Source organism: Rhinoderma darwinii, chromosome 6, assembly GCF_050947455.1.
Source record: "Rhinoderma darwinii isolate aRhiDar2 chromosome 6, aRhiDar2.hap1, whole genome shotgun sequence".
NCBI lineage: Eukaryota > Metazoa > Chordata > Amphibia > Anura > Rhinodermatidae > Rhinoderma > Rhinoderma darwinii.
In genome coordinates, this window is record NC_134692.1 from 11,340,415 (window position 1) to 11,357,721 (window position 17,307).

General features: G+C 44.2%; 1 protein-coding gene across 2 annotated transcripts in view; it reads right to left on the minus strand.

The window, feature by feature from the left end:
- The window catches only part of IHH (Indian hedgehog signaling molecule), a 73,595-nt gene extending 57,393 nt beyond the window's left edge, over positions 1-16,202 (minus strand). Inside the window, exon 1 of one of the 2 annotated variants that reach the window (XM_075829120.1) lies at positions 15,154-16,195. In XM_075829120.1, coding sequence (XP_075685235.1) covers positions 15,154-15,456 — 303 coding nt within the window. In that variant the 5' untranslated portion in view covers positions 15,457-16,195. Of the gene's footprint in view, positions 1-15,153 lie in introns of both variants that reach the window. The other variant, XM_075829121.1, reaches the window with a different exon arrangement.
- Positions 16,203-17,307: the final 1,105 nt, after the last annotated feature.

Genomic DNA, 17,307 nt, shown 5'->3' on the forward strand with positions numbered 1-17,307 from the left:
AGGGGGATATATGGTGACAGGAGGATATATGATAGGAGGAGATATGGTGACATAGGAGGATATATGATGACATAGGGGGATATATGGTGACATAGGGGGATATATGATGACATATGAGGATGATGAAATAGGAGGATATATGGTGACATAGGGGGATATATGGTGACATAGGGGGATATATGGTGACATAGGAGGATATATGGTGACATAGGAGGATATATGATAGGAGGATATATGGTGACATAGGAGGATATATGACATAGGAGGATAAATGGTGACATAGGGGGATATATGGTGACATAGGGAGATATATGGTGACATAGGAGGATATATGGTGACAGGAGGATATATGATAGGAGGATATATGGTGACATAGGGAGATATATGATGACATAGGAGGCTATATGATGACATAGGATGATATATGATGACATAGGGGGATATATGGTGACATAGGGGTATATATGGTGACATAGGAGGATATTTGGTGACATAGGAGGATATATGGTGACAGGGGATATATGGTGACATAGGAGGCTACATGGTGACATTGGAGGATACATGATGACATAGGAGGCTACATGGTGACATAGGAGGCTACATGGTGACATAGGAGGATACATGGTGACATAGGAGGCTACATGGTGACATAGGAGGCTACATGGTGACATTGGAGGATACATGGTGACATGGGAGGATCCATGGTGACATAGGAGGCTACATGGTGACATAGGAAAATATATTCTAACAAAGGAAGCTACATTACGACATATGAGCCTTTATCATGACATAGGAGACTATATTATGGCCTATGATATAGGGGGATATATTATGAAATCGGTAGCTACATGAAGACAAAGGAGGCTATATGAGGGCATAGGAGGCTGCATTATGACATGCCTCTCTCCACTGACAGCAAGCAGAGATCTTAAAATTGGGATTGGGTCACACAGTAGGACGGGGACACTTGTAGAGACGAGCCTTTCACTGCTCTGGGTTTTGCTGAGTAACTGCTGATGTCTTCGCTTCCAGCGCGGTTCAGGTGACGGACTTGTGTGACCTAGCGACACGAGTTGTTGCATCACATGACATTGCTCCTGGAACACGGAAGAGTGCTTCACCTCTGCATATATTAGGTTTAATTGCCCTGAACCTGCAATAAGAGCAGTAGATCAAAGGCTTACGTTCTGCAGAAGTCCTAATCACTTTTTGATGAATTTCTTTTTAACTACACATTTTGGTTAAAAGAAATTATCACATTCACAAAATATTCGATACCGCGTTCAAAAGATATGTCACCTGCGGGGCAAATGTAAATTAATTTATTGGCTTTGCTCCAATGTAGTAAAGGGATATACTTGGATCTCGAAAGAAGCCCTTTGTTGTAAGGACACAATAAGAAAAGGAGGAAAAATACAGAACCGGCGCTGGGATATTCAATTTTTATTTGATTTCGTTTATACAGCGATGGCAGCCATTTTGGACATAGGCGTTTATTATAAAAATGCAGATTTATTTTTTTTTTTCAATCTATGCTCCTTCCAGGCTACATTTATACAGTGCCCAAATAACAGTGCCATACAATTCTATTCGCCATGTACTCTGCTAGCTCTATACAGTGCCCAAATAAAAGTGCCATATTGTGCTATTCACCATGTACTCTGCTACCATAGCTCTATACAGTGCCCAAATAGTCATGCCATAACGTGCTATACTATATGTATTGTGCTATAGCAGTGCCCAAATAACAGTGCCATACAATTCTATTCACCATGTAATCTGCTAGCTCTATACAGTGCCCAAATAAAAGTGCCATATTGTGCTATTCACCATGTACTCTGCTAGCTCTATACAGTGCCCAAATAACAGTGCCATAAAGTGCTATACGATATGTATTGTGCTATAGCAGTGCCCAAATGACAGTGCCATACAGTGCTATATGATATGTATTGTGCTACCTTTATACAACAGTGCCCAAATAACCGTTCCATACAATTCTATTCACTAAGTACTCTGCTAGCTCTATACAGTGCCCAAATAAAAGTGCCATATTGTGCTAATCACCATGAACTGTGCTACCTCCATACAGTGCCCAACACAAACAACAGTGCCATACAGTTCTATACACTATGCTACCTCTATACAGTGCCCAAATAACAGTCCCATGCACTGCTATATGATATGTACTGTACTGCCTCCATACATTGATATATAGTATACACAGGTATTGTGCTACCTCCATACATTGCCAGATTTACAGTACCCTACAGTGCAACAATGGAACAATGTACCTAAATAATACCAGCAGACAGTGCCCACTGATATACAGTATCCAAAATAAGTGCCATATAGAGCTCAAATAAAAGTGCCATTCATTGGCCAATAAATAATGAATGCCTCAACCATCATCCAACTTATCTAATGTAGTCAGCACAAGTGCATGATATTGGATGCCCATCCTTGTCCCTAACATGAGGATGACAGGGTGGTATAGCCCTCAAATTCTCTGACTAATAATTTATAGTGCCGCCATAATGACAGCCACAGTGCCCCCATAACAGTGACAGTCTCAGCGTCCCTATAGCAGATCTAGTACTCCCACCTATTTCTGCTGCTCTGCCAATAGTCCAGGAGATTTCAGGAGCCTCTTGTAATATTTGGGACAATTGTTGCGTGATATAGAGACAATATGACGTCATCACAGACAGTTGCAGGTGATGTCATTTTTTAAGAAGGTGATGGGCCGGGGGTCCTCATGCTGCCCCTGGAGTGACACATTTTACAGCGTCTGCTGCATACGGTATTATATAAAGCTGCATAACCAGAGCCGGGAACTTATTACAGGCGGTGACCCTGAAGTACCTCACACTATGCAGCATTTTATAGCAGCGTCGAATCGACCGGACACAAAAGATCAATAATTTTTCTTTTCAACTGTTCTAAAATCAGAATTAATTGAAGCTTATAAAAATATCACACAGATCAATGCAGCCGGTGTTTTCTAATAATATGGACGATGTCAAACCTGTCAGCCGTAATATACCCAATAGTAATACTGAGGAGCAACCCCCGAAAATATAAAACAACCCCCCCCCCCCCAATAAGTATAAGAACTTGCAGTGCCCTATTCTGCTAAGTCGTTTTACAATCACTTCGTCCTATCTGCTTCTGGGAAAGCTGGGTAACAACCAATATGACCAGGATTACAGCTCCACAGAAAGTGTCACTCAGCTTTCCTAGAGCCCTGAATGGCAAATCTGCTTAGTATATAAATGCAGGATTAGGTTACAATGAGCATAAATGTAGCAGAGAGGGCAATTGACAGGTGTCGTCATTATTTATTATGTATTTATTTCTGTTCTATAGCACCAACATGTTCCGCAGCGCTGTACAGAGGTTGTTATCACTATGGGGCTCAGAGTTCCCCTATAGATGGGTTCTGCACAGGTTTTGGCCACCCAATAGTAAAGGAGATGGGTCCAACGAGGTTGGGGTCCCCTCTCCTCATGGGCCGCCTGGTCTGCCGCTGTGGTATGTGCGCCCCTGTACCTGGCACTATATAAATGGTGGTAATAATAATAATGATGTATCATGTGGTGAAGATCCCCCGACCGCCCTCGTCTAATTTCACCGCGTCTTACAAACACTGAGCGGATTCAGAGAAGCTACAAACGTCTTCGATTCACTAGGTGAGCCTTGAAAATAGTCCGAACCTATCATTTTCCAAACCACTTTCCTGGAATCCCCCTCTATCACCCGGCGAAGTTTAGCTCCGTGTTTCTTTCAGTGGAGATGTTTACGTGGGGGAAAGCGAATGAAAGGATTGTTCCTACATAAGTAATAATCCGGGGACGTCTGGGTGTGAAGGTCGCGGCTGCAACGGGAACAGTGAACAAACAAGATGAAAACTAAAGTCGTCCTCACATCCTGAAATGAAAATATAAATCCATAACTCTGTTCAGTCTACACTGATTTAGATCTGTTTCTGGGAAAGCTGGGTGACCATTAATATATCCGTCTTTATAACGGTCACTCTCCTGACATGTCTGTTCTAGTAACTACTGGTATTCGCCATGATGTAACAATTCTGGAGAATCTTTTCTTAGAATTCTGCGTTGTGCCGTTCCTCTATTATTCTTCCTGGAAATTGATGAATAAATTGACATCTGGGTGTTACCAGTTGGGGGTGTGTCTCAGACTGACACTGTCCAATCAGTGCCGACAGATTTAGACTGTGTAGGGACACGCCCCTTTGGCAAGGAGAATAGTAACACTCTGTTGTCAATTTATTCATACATTTCCAGGAGGAATAACAGAGGAATGGCACAGTACAGTGCACTAAGAAAATATGCTCTAGTATTGTAATATAGTGGAAAAGAAATACAAGTATTGTTACTAAAACAGACCTGTCCGGAGCGGTGTCGAGGCCTTTTTAAAGGTTTTCCCATTTATCGACAGGATTCTTGATTAAATGTCAAAATTAAAATAAGCTAATAAGGTGAAGGTTTGCTACAGTGTATCAGTGCAGTAAAATGTAACAACCGGTTTAGCTCCCAAAGTAATGTATGGACTGGATACGATTGCAACAAACTGTCAACTGTTAGAAGTATGAGGCCTAGTTCACACAGTTATTTGGCGCTGTTTTTGAAGCGTAAACCGTGTCGGAAACCACGCCAAAAAACTTCCAAAATCGCCTCCCATTGATTTCAACGGGAGGCGGAGGAGGTTTTTTCCCGCGAGGGGAAAAAGAAGCGACACGCCCTTTCTTCAGGCGTGTCCGTCTCTGACCTCCCATTGAAATCAACGGGAGGCATAGAAAGCGTTTTTCACCCGCGGCCGCGAAAAACGCCACAAAAAATGCAGCAAAGAAAGTACAGGCAGATTTTTCTGCCTGCAAAAAAATCTGTGAACAGGGCCTAAGGTCTATACTGGATTTTAGCCTCTGAATCAAAACAAGAATGTTTCCGTTCGCTGAAAGCAAGCAGAGTGCTTTGAAATGGTGAGGAATTGAAACACAAAGCATATTAGAAAGTTGCAGAACTTTTCCTTCTACAATGATTAAGCTTTATTTACAGAAAACCGGAAAACCCCTTTAAGTTGGAAGGATTCAGCGCACTACGAAGATGCGGCTGCTGCCTGGACAATAAGTCATTTATTAAGTGCAGATTATGCACAATGCAGCTTGTTTTTTACCTCGCAGGAGCGTGCGGATCTCCCTGCCAATCGCACACAAGGTTCAAGCCTCCTATCTGATGTGCGCCTGGGATAGCGCTCAGTGCACAAAGATAAACAATATGTCAAAGTCCGCAATGCGAGTAATTAGGAGCCGCCCCTTTTATTGACTTTCCACCTCAAATACTGTTCAGAATATCTTCTCATTATTTCTCACGTTCTACTGCATGTCATATACTCCGGTCACAGCCAAAGATAAATATACTCCGGTCACAGCCAAAGATAAATTCATAATTCTGATGGTTTCCTGTTACCAGAGAGCAATGCATTGTGGGAGCTGAGATGGTTGTTACACAGCTAGAATGATGGTGTTAGGTCACACGAGTTCTACTCCAAACACATTCCAAGCGGCCATGACAATCATTTTTTTATTTAGCTTTGGATGTGACTGGAGTGCAGTAATGTTACGCCACAATTAAAATGGAAAGCAAATGTGAGGCAAAATTTATCAGAAGGCAAACACCAATTCACAAATCCAATATGGCTGCCGGGCGCTGGCCCCATGACTACACAACAAACACACCATATATAGAGCAATAAAATCAGCTCTGAACTGAGTGTTATTCACCCCGACGGCTAACAAAGAGTCACATGACAAGAAAGTCATTCAAATATTTCACGAGGTGTGGACACGGCTCAATAGTAAAATAAAAAATATTAGGCCGGGTTCACATGAGCGTAATACGGCTGCAAATCCCGGACCGACCGCGGGTCTAGTGACCCCCAACTGGGCAGCATCATGGAGACCTGTGATGCTGTTCGTTTGGGTCATCAGACCTGTGGTCGGGCCGGGATTTACAGCCTTAATATGGATGCCCGTATGAGGTTCGTGTGGCTTCGGCACGATTACGACAACGACAACGACGCTACACAGCGGAGCCACCAGCGCACGCTAAGAGAAGTCAATGGTTAATGACACGTGACCAAAAACAATATCAACCATTCATTTCTACGGCAGCGCAGCTCGGCGCCATTTAGCACCATCCTTAGAAATATTGTTAGATTTACATGAATTATAAACATTTTTTGTTATGTTTGATGCCCCTTTTTTATTGAGCTGGGCTTTTTGCTTTCCACGTGTTTTTCCTTACTTCCGTATTTTTAAAGGGGTTGTCCAGGATCAGAAAAACATGATCGCTTTCTTCTAGAGACAGCGCCACACCTGATTCACTGAAGTATGCTCAGCTGCAATACTACACACAACCTCCGGACAGGTGTGGCGCTGTTTTTGGAAAAAGCTGCCATGTTTTTCTAATCCTCGACTACCCCTTTAACCTTCATTGTATGTGGAGGTATCAGAGTCAAACAAACTTCATGAATCTAACACGTTTCTGACATTATATAACCCAGAAAACAAACCTCTCCAAAAATTATTGGGCTACAACCAAAACAGAAACACAAGGAATGCAATTGCTCAGGATAAATCAATATATAAATAAAATTTATTAGTACATACAATATAAAAAATTATATGTTTATAAGGTCAGAATGAGGTAAAAGGACAAAAAAGTGGGCATAGGATAATGTAGGATGATATGGGAAGATGTAGGATGATGTAGGATGATATGGGATGATGTAGGATGATGTAGGATGATATAGGATGATATGATATAGGATGACGTAGGATGATGTAGGATGATATAGGATGATATGATATAGGATGATATAGGATGATGTGGGATGATGTGGGATGATATGACATAGGATGATGTAGGATGATATAGGATAATATGATATAGGATGATATAGGATGATGTAGGATGATGTAGGATGATGTAGGATGATGTAGGATGATGTGGGATGATGTGGGATGATATGATATAGGATGATGTAGGATGATATAGGATGATATGATATAGGATGTAATAGGATGATGTAGGATGATGTAGGATGATATAGGATGATATGATATAGGATGATATAGGATGATGTAGGATGATATAGGATGATGTAGGATGATGTAGGATGATATAGGATGATATGATATAGGATGATATAGGATGATGTAGGATGATATAGGATGATGTAGGATGATGTAGGATGATATAGGATGATATGGCCCTCGTGGTGAAAATCACAGAACGCACATTCAAAAAAAAATATCTATGTACTGTATGATGTCATAATAAGAGTATGATGTCATAATGAGAATAGATAACGCCCTGTAGCTGAATATCACATATGGCGCAACATGTTCGAAAAAAATGACATAACACAATATAGAATATAGGGTGCCTAAATGGATATGCTTGAGGTATGTGGCCGGGCAGACAAACAAATGATGCAAATAACGACAATTCGCCGTCACAAATGATAAATAATGAACAGTAATATAATATTCACCACCCATATAATCTCCACCCAAACAGCCCGGCACCAAAATCTATGGAGCTCACCCCTAGACATTGGTAGCACAAGGATCGGGCACCACGACGCGCGTTTTAATAGCCAAGTAGCTTCGTCAGTGTCTGATGGAGAATCGTGCGCTATGTATACACCGCTGCATGTAAATGTGGGGATGCGTTACAATGTTCTATTCCAGTAGGACGTCTCCATAGTAATACAGTAACATAGAACCTGGAGCCTCAGAACATCTTTCAGCAGTGGATGGAGTTGCTCTTTGGGGGTTTTATGGCCCCATTATATTTGGGTCTTGTGCAATAATTTTTGTTGTCACCTTTATATTATATGGTTGTATTTGCACGCTGTATGGTACATTACTTGGGAAATTTATAGTTATTATTTGGGCACTGTATGGCGGTAATATTTATATGGCAACATTATTTGTCATGTATGGAGTTATTATATGGACGCTGTGTAACACGTTATTTGGGCACTGCACAGTGGTATAATAGGGCACAGTATGGTAATATTATTTGGGTTCTGTGTGTCACTGCTATTTGGACATCGTATGGCACAGTTACTTATTCGGTCACTGCAGTTATTATTTGGGAACTGTATGACATTATTTGGGTAATGCACGGAGCTATCATATGGACACTATACAGCACGATATTTGGATGCTATATGATGTTATTTGGGCACCGTACATTGGTATAATAGGACACGATATGGTAATATTATTTAGGTGCCGTGTTTTACTTATTTGGTCACTGCAGTTATTATTTGTGTTATGTATGAAGTTATTATATGGATACCGTATGACGCTATTTGGACGATATATGACGGTGTTATTTGGGCACTGTACATTGGTATAATTGGGCACGGTCCGGTGGTATTATTTAGGTGCTGTGTGTCATTGCTATTTGGACACTGTATGACGCTGTATGACGGTGTTATTTGGGCACTGTACATTGGTGTAATTGGGCACGGTCCGGTGGTATTATTTAGGTGCTGTGTGTCACTGCTATTTGGACACTGTATGACGGTGTTATTTGGGCACTGTACATTGGTATAATTGGGCACGGTCCGGTGGTATTATTTAGGTGCTGTGTGTCACTGCTATTTGGACACTGTATGGCACTGTTATTTATTTATTCACTGCAGTTATTATTTTGGAACTATCTAATCCCTCCTTCCAAATAAAAAGGCAAAGAAGGGGCCGCCATAGATTGTTTTGCCCAGGAGCCTCCCAGTTCTGCCCTTGAGGACCAGGACTGAGACGTTGTCAACTCTGCCCAACAAGGTCAGGAAAGCGACATATCCATCAGTGTCCTGCTCTATGATCGGAGCATTGGACTCCTATGATTAGTATCACGGCTCCCTTGAGAGTTTTCACCCATCTTTCCCAAGCTCCAGAGTGGCTAGTTATGCAGCAATTTGCAAGCAGGGAATGTATGTTCCCATTATTAGGCTAATGAGTCATTCAGAATCCTTGGAAAGTTGGATGATTCCCAGGAGGTAGGGGTAATGATGGCTATTTTGTTTGTCACAAAGCTTTTTCAGAAACAGATATAACTAGGAGATGGCCGGATAGAATTTTTAGCAACTTGACAGAAGAAGAAGAAGACGACTCCAGGACTTGTATTTACTGTGTTTAATAATCGCTAGACGATGTGAGAAGAGGCTCGCTGTACTTGTGAATTTTACAGTGTCAAATAAATATTTCACATACCTCTGTTAGTATAAGCCCCCTCCAATATACACACACCTCACGACGAGAGCGAGCGAGGGACACGCAGAGCGCTGCCGCTCCCTGGATTTTTCTGCAGCAACAAAACATTAAAAAAATGTATCACTAATATCCCTTCCAATGGGAGTGATTGTTCTGTCTCCAGCCACTCTCTCCTCTAATTAGGGGAATTCCTAACCCGCTAACGTTTCCTTTGTCAAGACATCTGCGCAGAGATCCAGTGTTCTTCTATACGTTCAGTGTCCCTATAGACAGATGTAGCCGTCTTTATCTGCATTAAATACGCAGTGTCAAGAAACTTTTTCTTAACTTTTTCAATGGCTTTTGTCGTGTAATATCACGCTGCAGCAAAATATCAGTGTCAAGATAAAGATGGCTACATCTGTACTCCCCTCCCATCATTTACCGTCCGCGGCTTAAAAAGTTTCTATATTCTAGAATTATTCCTTCTTGGTTAGAATCTGTTTCCGGGAAAGACACAACCACTAGGTTCCCCATTACAACTCCCATAGAAGGTTGTCGCTAAGCTTTCCCAGGGCCCTGAACGTCAAGACGGCTTAGTAATATCCTTTTTTGGGAAAGCTTGGTCACCAGTGCAGCTACGACAGGGGTGGCATACAAGCCTTTTTACACTTCTCAATGTCCTTGTCATACAGCGGGTACAATACTATACAGATTTGCTTTTCTGGAGTCTGGGAAAGATGAGTAATATCCTCAGTCATAGCCGTAATGGTGACCCTATTGTTTGTCATCCAGCTTTTCCAGAAACGGATAAAGCTAAGAAACTATTGGATATCATTTTTAACTTGACAGAAGACAACTACAGGTATTAAAACCGTGTCACCCCCGACGAAGGGAAAATAAGGAGACACAAAATAGGGAAATCCCTCTAACTTGGGACTTTTAGCTTGAGGACACTTTATGAGGACACTTTATGAGGACACTTTATGAGGACATTCCACAGGTGCAGATTTATAACTGCAGATAAGAAGTCATATAGTTAAACACATAACCTAAAGATCGGGAAGAAGCCTGTAAAATAGTCACTTCTTATCATTTACTGCTCCAGCACAAAGGCAGTCATTGCCCCCCGACCTCTCCATAGGAGACCCTGACCCTGTCACTCAAAATCTAACACAGCAGATCAGGAGATTGGTTAAAGTGAATGTCCACCATTTTTATTTATCTAATTATATCCAAAAATCTGTGCTGATTAATTCACAATATATCTATTATATTATGTTACACTATATAATATGATAAAATGATTGCCTGCAGCAACCACTAGGGGGAGCTTACTGCATACTGGTTATATACATACTGGTTATATACATATATATATACACACTGGCTATATGTCTGGGGATCCCGTTGTCCCAAAAATGCAGCTGCAGCAGAATAGAAAAACTCAGTGGTCCCGAGCCTGTGGCCACAACTCTGATTTGTCATAATGATGATTTGTTACTAATATTTGATCATTTTAGAATTTTGGGAGGAATTAGAAAAAAAATTCTATTCTTCGAGTGGAGAGCGGCTACAAAGAGCGTCTTATTCTAGAGGACCCGGTACATCTGTGCATTGCAATGAGAACGGTGTAATTCTTTACTTCCCCTGTGGAGGTGCTGCAGGAAAATTGAACATTTTCTGCCAGGTTCCCCCACATATTACGGTTTATCTCCTATTAACAGTAATGGAAAGTGACAATACAGGAGTAGATACTTATCCACCAGCAAAGGGCAATGGTCACCCTATTCTTGGGATAAGGTGATAAGTGAATCGGGCCCATACTGATTTATAATGGTTGATATGCCATAAAAATATTTTTGTGGGAAAACCCACTTCAAGTGGAAGGTTCAGGTTGGTTTGGACAAGGATCTACCCGTCTGCTCTTCTTGCTGCCCGCAGTCTTCTTAAAGCTGTAGCTTTGTGTAATCGCTCTCCAGTGACTGGTTCAGGTCCCGGATATTTTAGCACACGTTGGTTTAACAGCTGTAACTTTTTTTTCCTTTTTTGTGTACTTTCGATGTAATTTTGTGGCATTTTTTCACGTGATGTTTTACACTTTTTTTTTTTTTTTAAAAACCCTGAAATATTAGACTTCTAAGTTGTAAAACTAGTAAAGAAAATGAGCTTTTTTAAATAAATTCTAGAAATTTTTTTGTAGTAATCGTACAGCGTAACACTAAAATAGATTTTGTATTTGTATTTGCCACAACGACTGTGGGCGCGTGTTTTTTAGATGGAGTGATATTTACTATTTTTGGGGGGGGGGGGGATTTAATTGTTTTACTACTTTTATTTTTACAGTCTGATTTTCCTACTGTTACAATTGTTAGGGCTGTGATGGATCTAGTTAGACCCAGCAGCTTCCCTTGTGTACCGAGATCTCGGCAATCACGTGATCGGTGATCCTGCTGCTGCCACTTTTCGATACACAGCTCTCATTGAGGATGAGGACATCAGAGAACGTCAAAGAAGACAGTCTTCTCCTGGGTCCTTGGCAGTCACTGACAGCCGAGCACCCGACAGTCAGCTAAATGGGCAATGGCGTGAGTTTAAGCACCATGACAATTATCAAATGCCACCATGCCAGTGCACTGCCCATTTTTAATAATAGCGTCCTCTTATATCGTCTTTGGACACTAGGGTCCAGGGGCAGTCGCTAGTTCTGCACCCCATATAATACATCACTGTGAGGGTTAACAGAAAATGATAGCGACATAAAATCCCCAGCGTCCATTGGCTTCGTCATCATACAGCCCATATGAAGATGTATCTCGTAATGATTTCTATGGGAAAAATGCACGAAAGGTTTTGAAAATTTTTGAAAAACAAAAACCCACATTCATAGGTGAACATTCAGAAGTGATTGCCGTTACCCCCATCCCACATGTAAACATAGGCTGGTTTCAGATGGTCAGAACATAGCCACATTTTAGCATCTGTATTACATATATAACCCCCGGACCCCCCCCCCCCCCCTCGGTCCTACTGAATCGTACTAACTCCTCTATAAGGTTGTGTAGAGATCTAAGATCAGTTCAGTTGACCCATGAGGATCCAAGTCTTATAGCCTTAATACAGATAGTAAAATGCAGCTGTATTATGACCATCGGAAACCAGCCTTAAAGGGGTTCAGGAAGCTGAGATTTGGGGAGCTGTTTGTCAGGTTCAACACAACTTAGTGAACACATCCCAACTAACAAAATAGCAGAGCCTATAATTTGTTAGAGAAAGAAATTTCTGGTTGTATAGAGACCTATATATCAGTTCAGTTGACCCATGGGGAGGGTCCGAGTCTTTTGGCCACCAGCGTTCAGTGAGTTCCCCGCCATACAACCCCCCAGATCTCAGCTTCCTGCCCTCCTGTGAGTTATATCTAAAGTCATCTCCAGCTCTCAGGCAGCTAGAGGGACAGTTTTAATCTCTTTTTAGAGAGTTCATTCTCTGTCCATGTAACTCCCTGGAGTGAACCTGCTGTTGGTTGTTGCTCTCTGGTCAACCTGTTGGCGATTTACAACCAGAGCAAAGTCCATGTGACAAATAGACCTCATAATTCAAGTCACAATTTGTACCATTTTTTTTCAAGCTCCTCTACCTGCAGATCGGGTTGTACCTGTTTATTCTGTTACTTCATAATCAATGAATCCGTCAGGATAGTGGTGATTGTGTGATCAATATCCAACTGGCTGTATATATATATGTATATAATCTGGTCAGTTAGCCATAAATCTCCTCTTTTTGTACTTGAACCAAGGAAAGGAGCAGCCCCATGTAACAGCAATTCTATCCACTATAGTATGCGCAGATTGCCATTTAAAGCACAATGACACATGACTATGTAATGAGGCTGAAGATGTAACAACACTGCTGTGATCTGCAATCTGTGACTCTACAGCTATTCGGAAAGTATAACTCCTAGCATGCTAGGAGTTGTAGTTCCACACAGCTGGAGAGTCACAGATGGCAGATCACTGCCCTAAGACATTTATTCTAATGATAGACTGCAGGACTTGCTAATATTTGCACAAGGAAAGTCAGGTCGTCTGAGATTAGCCATCAGCCCTATATTACATGGGGTTCATACCGGCTTTACATTGCAGGAGTCATTCCACACTTTCTATCAAACTGCAATTAAATCCTAAAATAACCAGTGAGAAGCAAGAAGAATCATCATATAGGAGGACTGAGACTCCTACCTATCAATTACTGACTGCAGGAGCCTATAGCAACCAAACATCCCAGGACTGTCTGCATCTAGAACCATCAGGACTGTCTGCATCTAGAACCATCGGGACTGTGCATCTAGAACCATCGGGACTGTCTGCATCTAGAGCCATCAGGACTGTCTGCATCTAGAGCCATTAGGACTGTCTGCGTCTAGAGCCATCAGGACTGTCTGCGTCTAGAACCATCGGGACTGTCTGCATCTAGAACCATCAGGACTGTCTGCGTCTAGAACCATCAGGACTGTGTGTCTAGAACCATCGGGACTGTCTGCATCTAGAACCATCGGGACTGTCTGCATCTAGAACCATCGGGACTGTCTGCATCTAGAGCCATCAGGACTGTCTGCGTCTAGAGCCATCAGGACTGTCTGCGTATAGAACCATCAGGACTGTCTGCGTCTAGAACCATCAGGACTGACTGCATCTAGAACCATCAGCACTGTCTGCGTCTAGAACCATCAGGACTGTCTGCGTCTAGAACCATCAGGACTGTCTGCGTCTAGAACTATCAGGACTGTGCGTCTAGAACCATCAGGACTGTGCGTCTAGAACCATCAGGACTGTCTGCGTCTAGAACCATCAGGACTGTCTGCTTCTAGAACCATCAGGACTGTCTGCATCTAGAACCATCAGGACTGTCTGCGTCTAGAACCATCAGGACTGTCTGCGTCTAGAACCATCAGGACTGTTTGGATCTGCGGCCGCTTGTTACTTTGTATTCACTGGTCACCTGTAACATCACCCAAACCATTGATCTTTTGTAGGAAACAATATTACAAGTCCTGACTATCTATTATTCCAGAACCAGCTGTGAACTGATCCCTACTGTACATATCATAGGGTGACCCCATAACCCCACAGCCCCTGTCATCAGCTGAAACCTTAGTCATGAGCCGGACCTGTCTTCTAAAATGTGCCATAACCCAACCTCAGCATCTCCCAGCAGTTCTTCAGCCTTCTTCTTCAACCCCCTTAACCTCCCTGTGCCCCTTGACCTGGGTCAGAAGTGCATTCTCAGCCTTATCTCCAGTACTGAGTCCATCTGTACCTCTTCTATGTCATGAGTTCACCATCATCCCCTCACCTGTGTCAATGATCTCACCCATGGGAAGAGTTCAACATTACCCCTCACTTGTGTCCTGGGGTCACCCTAATCTTTGTCACCACCTCACCTGTGGTCTTACATCACCTCACTTTTGTTAGGACACCCCTCACCTGTGTCGCCCTTACCCCACTCATTCTTCACTTGTGCCATGATCATGTCCCTCACCTGTGCTTCATCCTCTCACCTGTGTCAATCCCAACTTCTTACTTGTCACCCCTTACCTGTCACCCTTAAGCAACACCTGTACCCTGAGCCCACTTTTACCTCTGTCCCCCTCACCTGTTCATCCTGTCACACTTTACCCCACTAATTCCTCACCTACTGTATGTCAAACTCAACCTCTTAATTGTCACCCGACACCTGTACCCTGAGCCCACCCTCACCTGTGTCCTCCTCACCTGTGCCAATCTCAACCCTTCACTTGTGCTAATTTCACCTGCCTCCCTGACCAGCTGATATTCGGCAATCTGCCCCCTCACCTGTGCCCCCCTCACCTGTGTCATGAGTCTGTCCGCCCCCGTGTTCTCCTCGTCCTTGAAGATAATGTCCGCGTTGTAGTTGGGGGTGAGCTCCTTGAAGCGCTCCGAGTTGCGGGCGATCTTGCCCTCGTACCTCCCGCTGGCACCCAGCGTCTTCTCGGGCACATTGGGACTGAACTGCTTGTAGGAGAGCGGGCTGAGCTTGGCAGGTCTTCGCCTCCTGCCCACCACCCTGCCCGGCCCACAGCCGCGCACCGCCGGGCTCAGGAGCAGCGCAGCGCCGCAGAGCAGCAGCACGATCAGGGGGGGCAGCTGCATGGGGCGTCCGGTGCTCCCTGGGGCTGCCCTGGATCACGGGAGCTCCATTCGCCGCTCTAGCCCCGCAACCAGGGACCCTGCAGTGCGCCCGGACGCAGCGACAGTCCTGTAATCTCCTGCTGCTGCCCGGACCCCAATCACTGCCCCTGGTCCTAGGGCTAAGTCCTGCGCTCTCTGCTCCAGCTGCGGCTCCACAACTGTGCGGGGCACCAGCAGTCAGCGCTCTGCTCCAGGGATGATTCTCTGCAGGTTGTGTCGGGACTCCGGGGACTGTGCTCCAGGGACTGCTCTCTGCGCCAGGAACCGGTATTGCGCTCCAGGGACTGTCTGTAGCTCCGGGGACTGGTGTGCGCTCTGCTCCCGGGATAGCGCTCCGCAGGTCGTGCCGTGCGCCTGTGCTGCTGCTGTTGCTCTATGTGTTGCGCTCTGCACTATCCGCCCGTAATAAATAGTTCAGGCGGTTTGTTTTGGCACCTGGATCACACGAGGAGGAGGGGGGGGGGGCTGCTCTTTATACCGGGGTCTGCGGAGCTCGCACTCACTCTCACGCCCACTACTGCCTCTCACCAGTCACCTATAATAATCACTGCGGCCGCCCGGGTCACCTCTGCAGGGCGGGCGGCTCGATCATCATCATCATCGTCATGTAATACTGAGGATGTCACTGAGCAAGGAGTAGGACCCGGCGCTGATACATTGTAACACTGCCCCACGCGAGCTGAGGAGGGGGCACCTGGTGCTGGACCCAGCTCTGACACAATGTGTCACTCGTGCAATGTCCTGTCACTTGTCTCCTGACCGAGGAGGGGGCACCTGGTGCAGGATAAAGCTCTGATACATGGTATCCCTGTATTGTAATACAATGTGCGACTTATGCTGATCTGAAGAGGGGATACAGGGTGAAAGACAATTACTGGATACAATGTATCACTGCAACCTGTAAGATGGGGGACCTGGGACAAGACCCAGCTCTGATACATTGCCTGAGGAGGGGGCACCAAGAGTAGGACCCAGATCTGATACATTGCCTGTGGAGGGGGCACCAAGAGTAGGACACAGCTCTGATACATTGCCTGAGGAGGGGGCACCAAGAGTAGGACCCAGATCTGATACATTGCCTGTGGAGGGGGCACCAAGAGTAGGACACAGCTCTGATACATTGCCTGAGGAGGGGGCACCAAGAGTAGGACCCAGATCTGATACATTGCCTGAGGAGGGGGCACCAAGAGTAGGACCCAGCTCTGATACATTGCCTGTGGAGGGGGCACCAAGAGTACGACCCAGCTCTGATACATTGCCTGAGGAGGGGGCACCAAGAGTAGGACCCAGCTCTGATACATTGCCTGAGGAGGGGGCACCAAGAGTAGGACCCAGCTCTGATACATTGCCTGAGGAGGAGGCACCAAGAGTAGGACCCAGCTCTGATATACTGGTGCTGGACTCAGCTCTGATACATAGTACCACTGTGGGAACACCTAGATTATTCTTATTGACTTTACATTCTGTTACAATGTAACAGAATGTAAACTGCTGAGGACGAGTCCAGAATTCCTAGACAGTCTCAGAACCATAATCCACATCCTGTCCTGCCAATCTATACAGGTTGTCATTGCAGTCTTGTCCTTCACTATTTTAACCCCTTATTGGTCAATGCAGTTACTGACAGCAGCAAATAATCACAGGTAGCTGCAGTACAAGACCTTTGTAATCTGTACTGGTCTGATTCCTGACTGGTGCCATAGACTATACTGGGAGCTGCAGAATTCATGACCTGGAGGGGCCAAATAGCACAATGAAGACTTAGCCCCCCTTTCTATCACATGATTTATCTCACAGCCAAGAGAGGGTTAA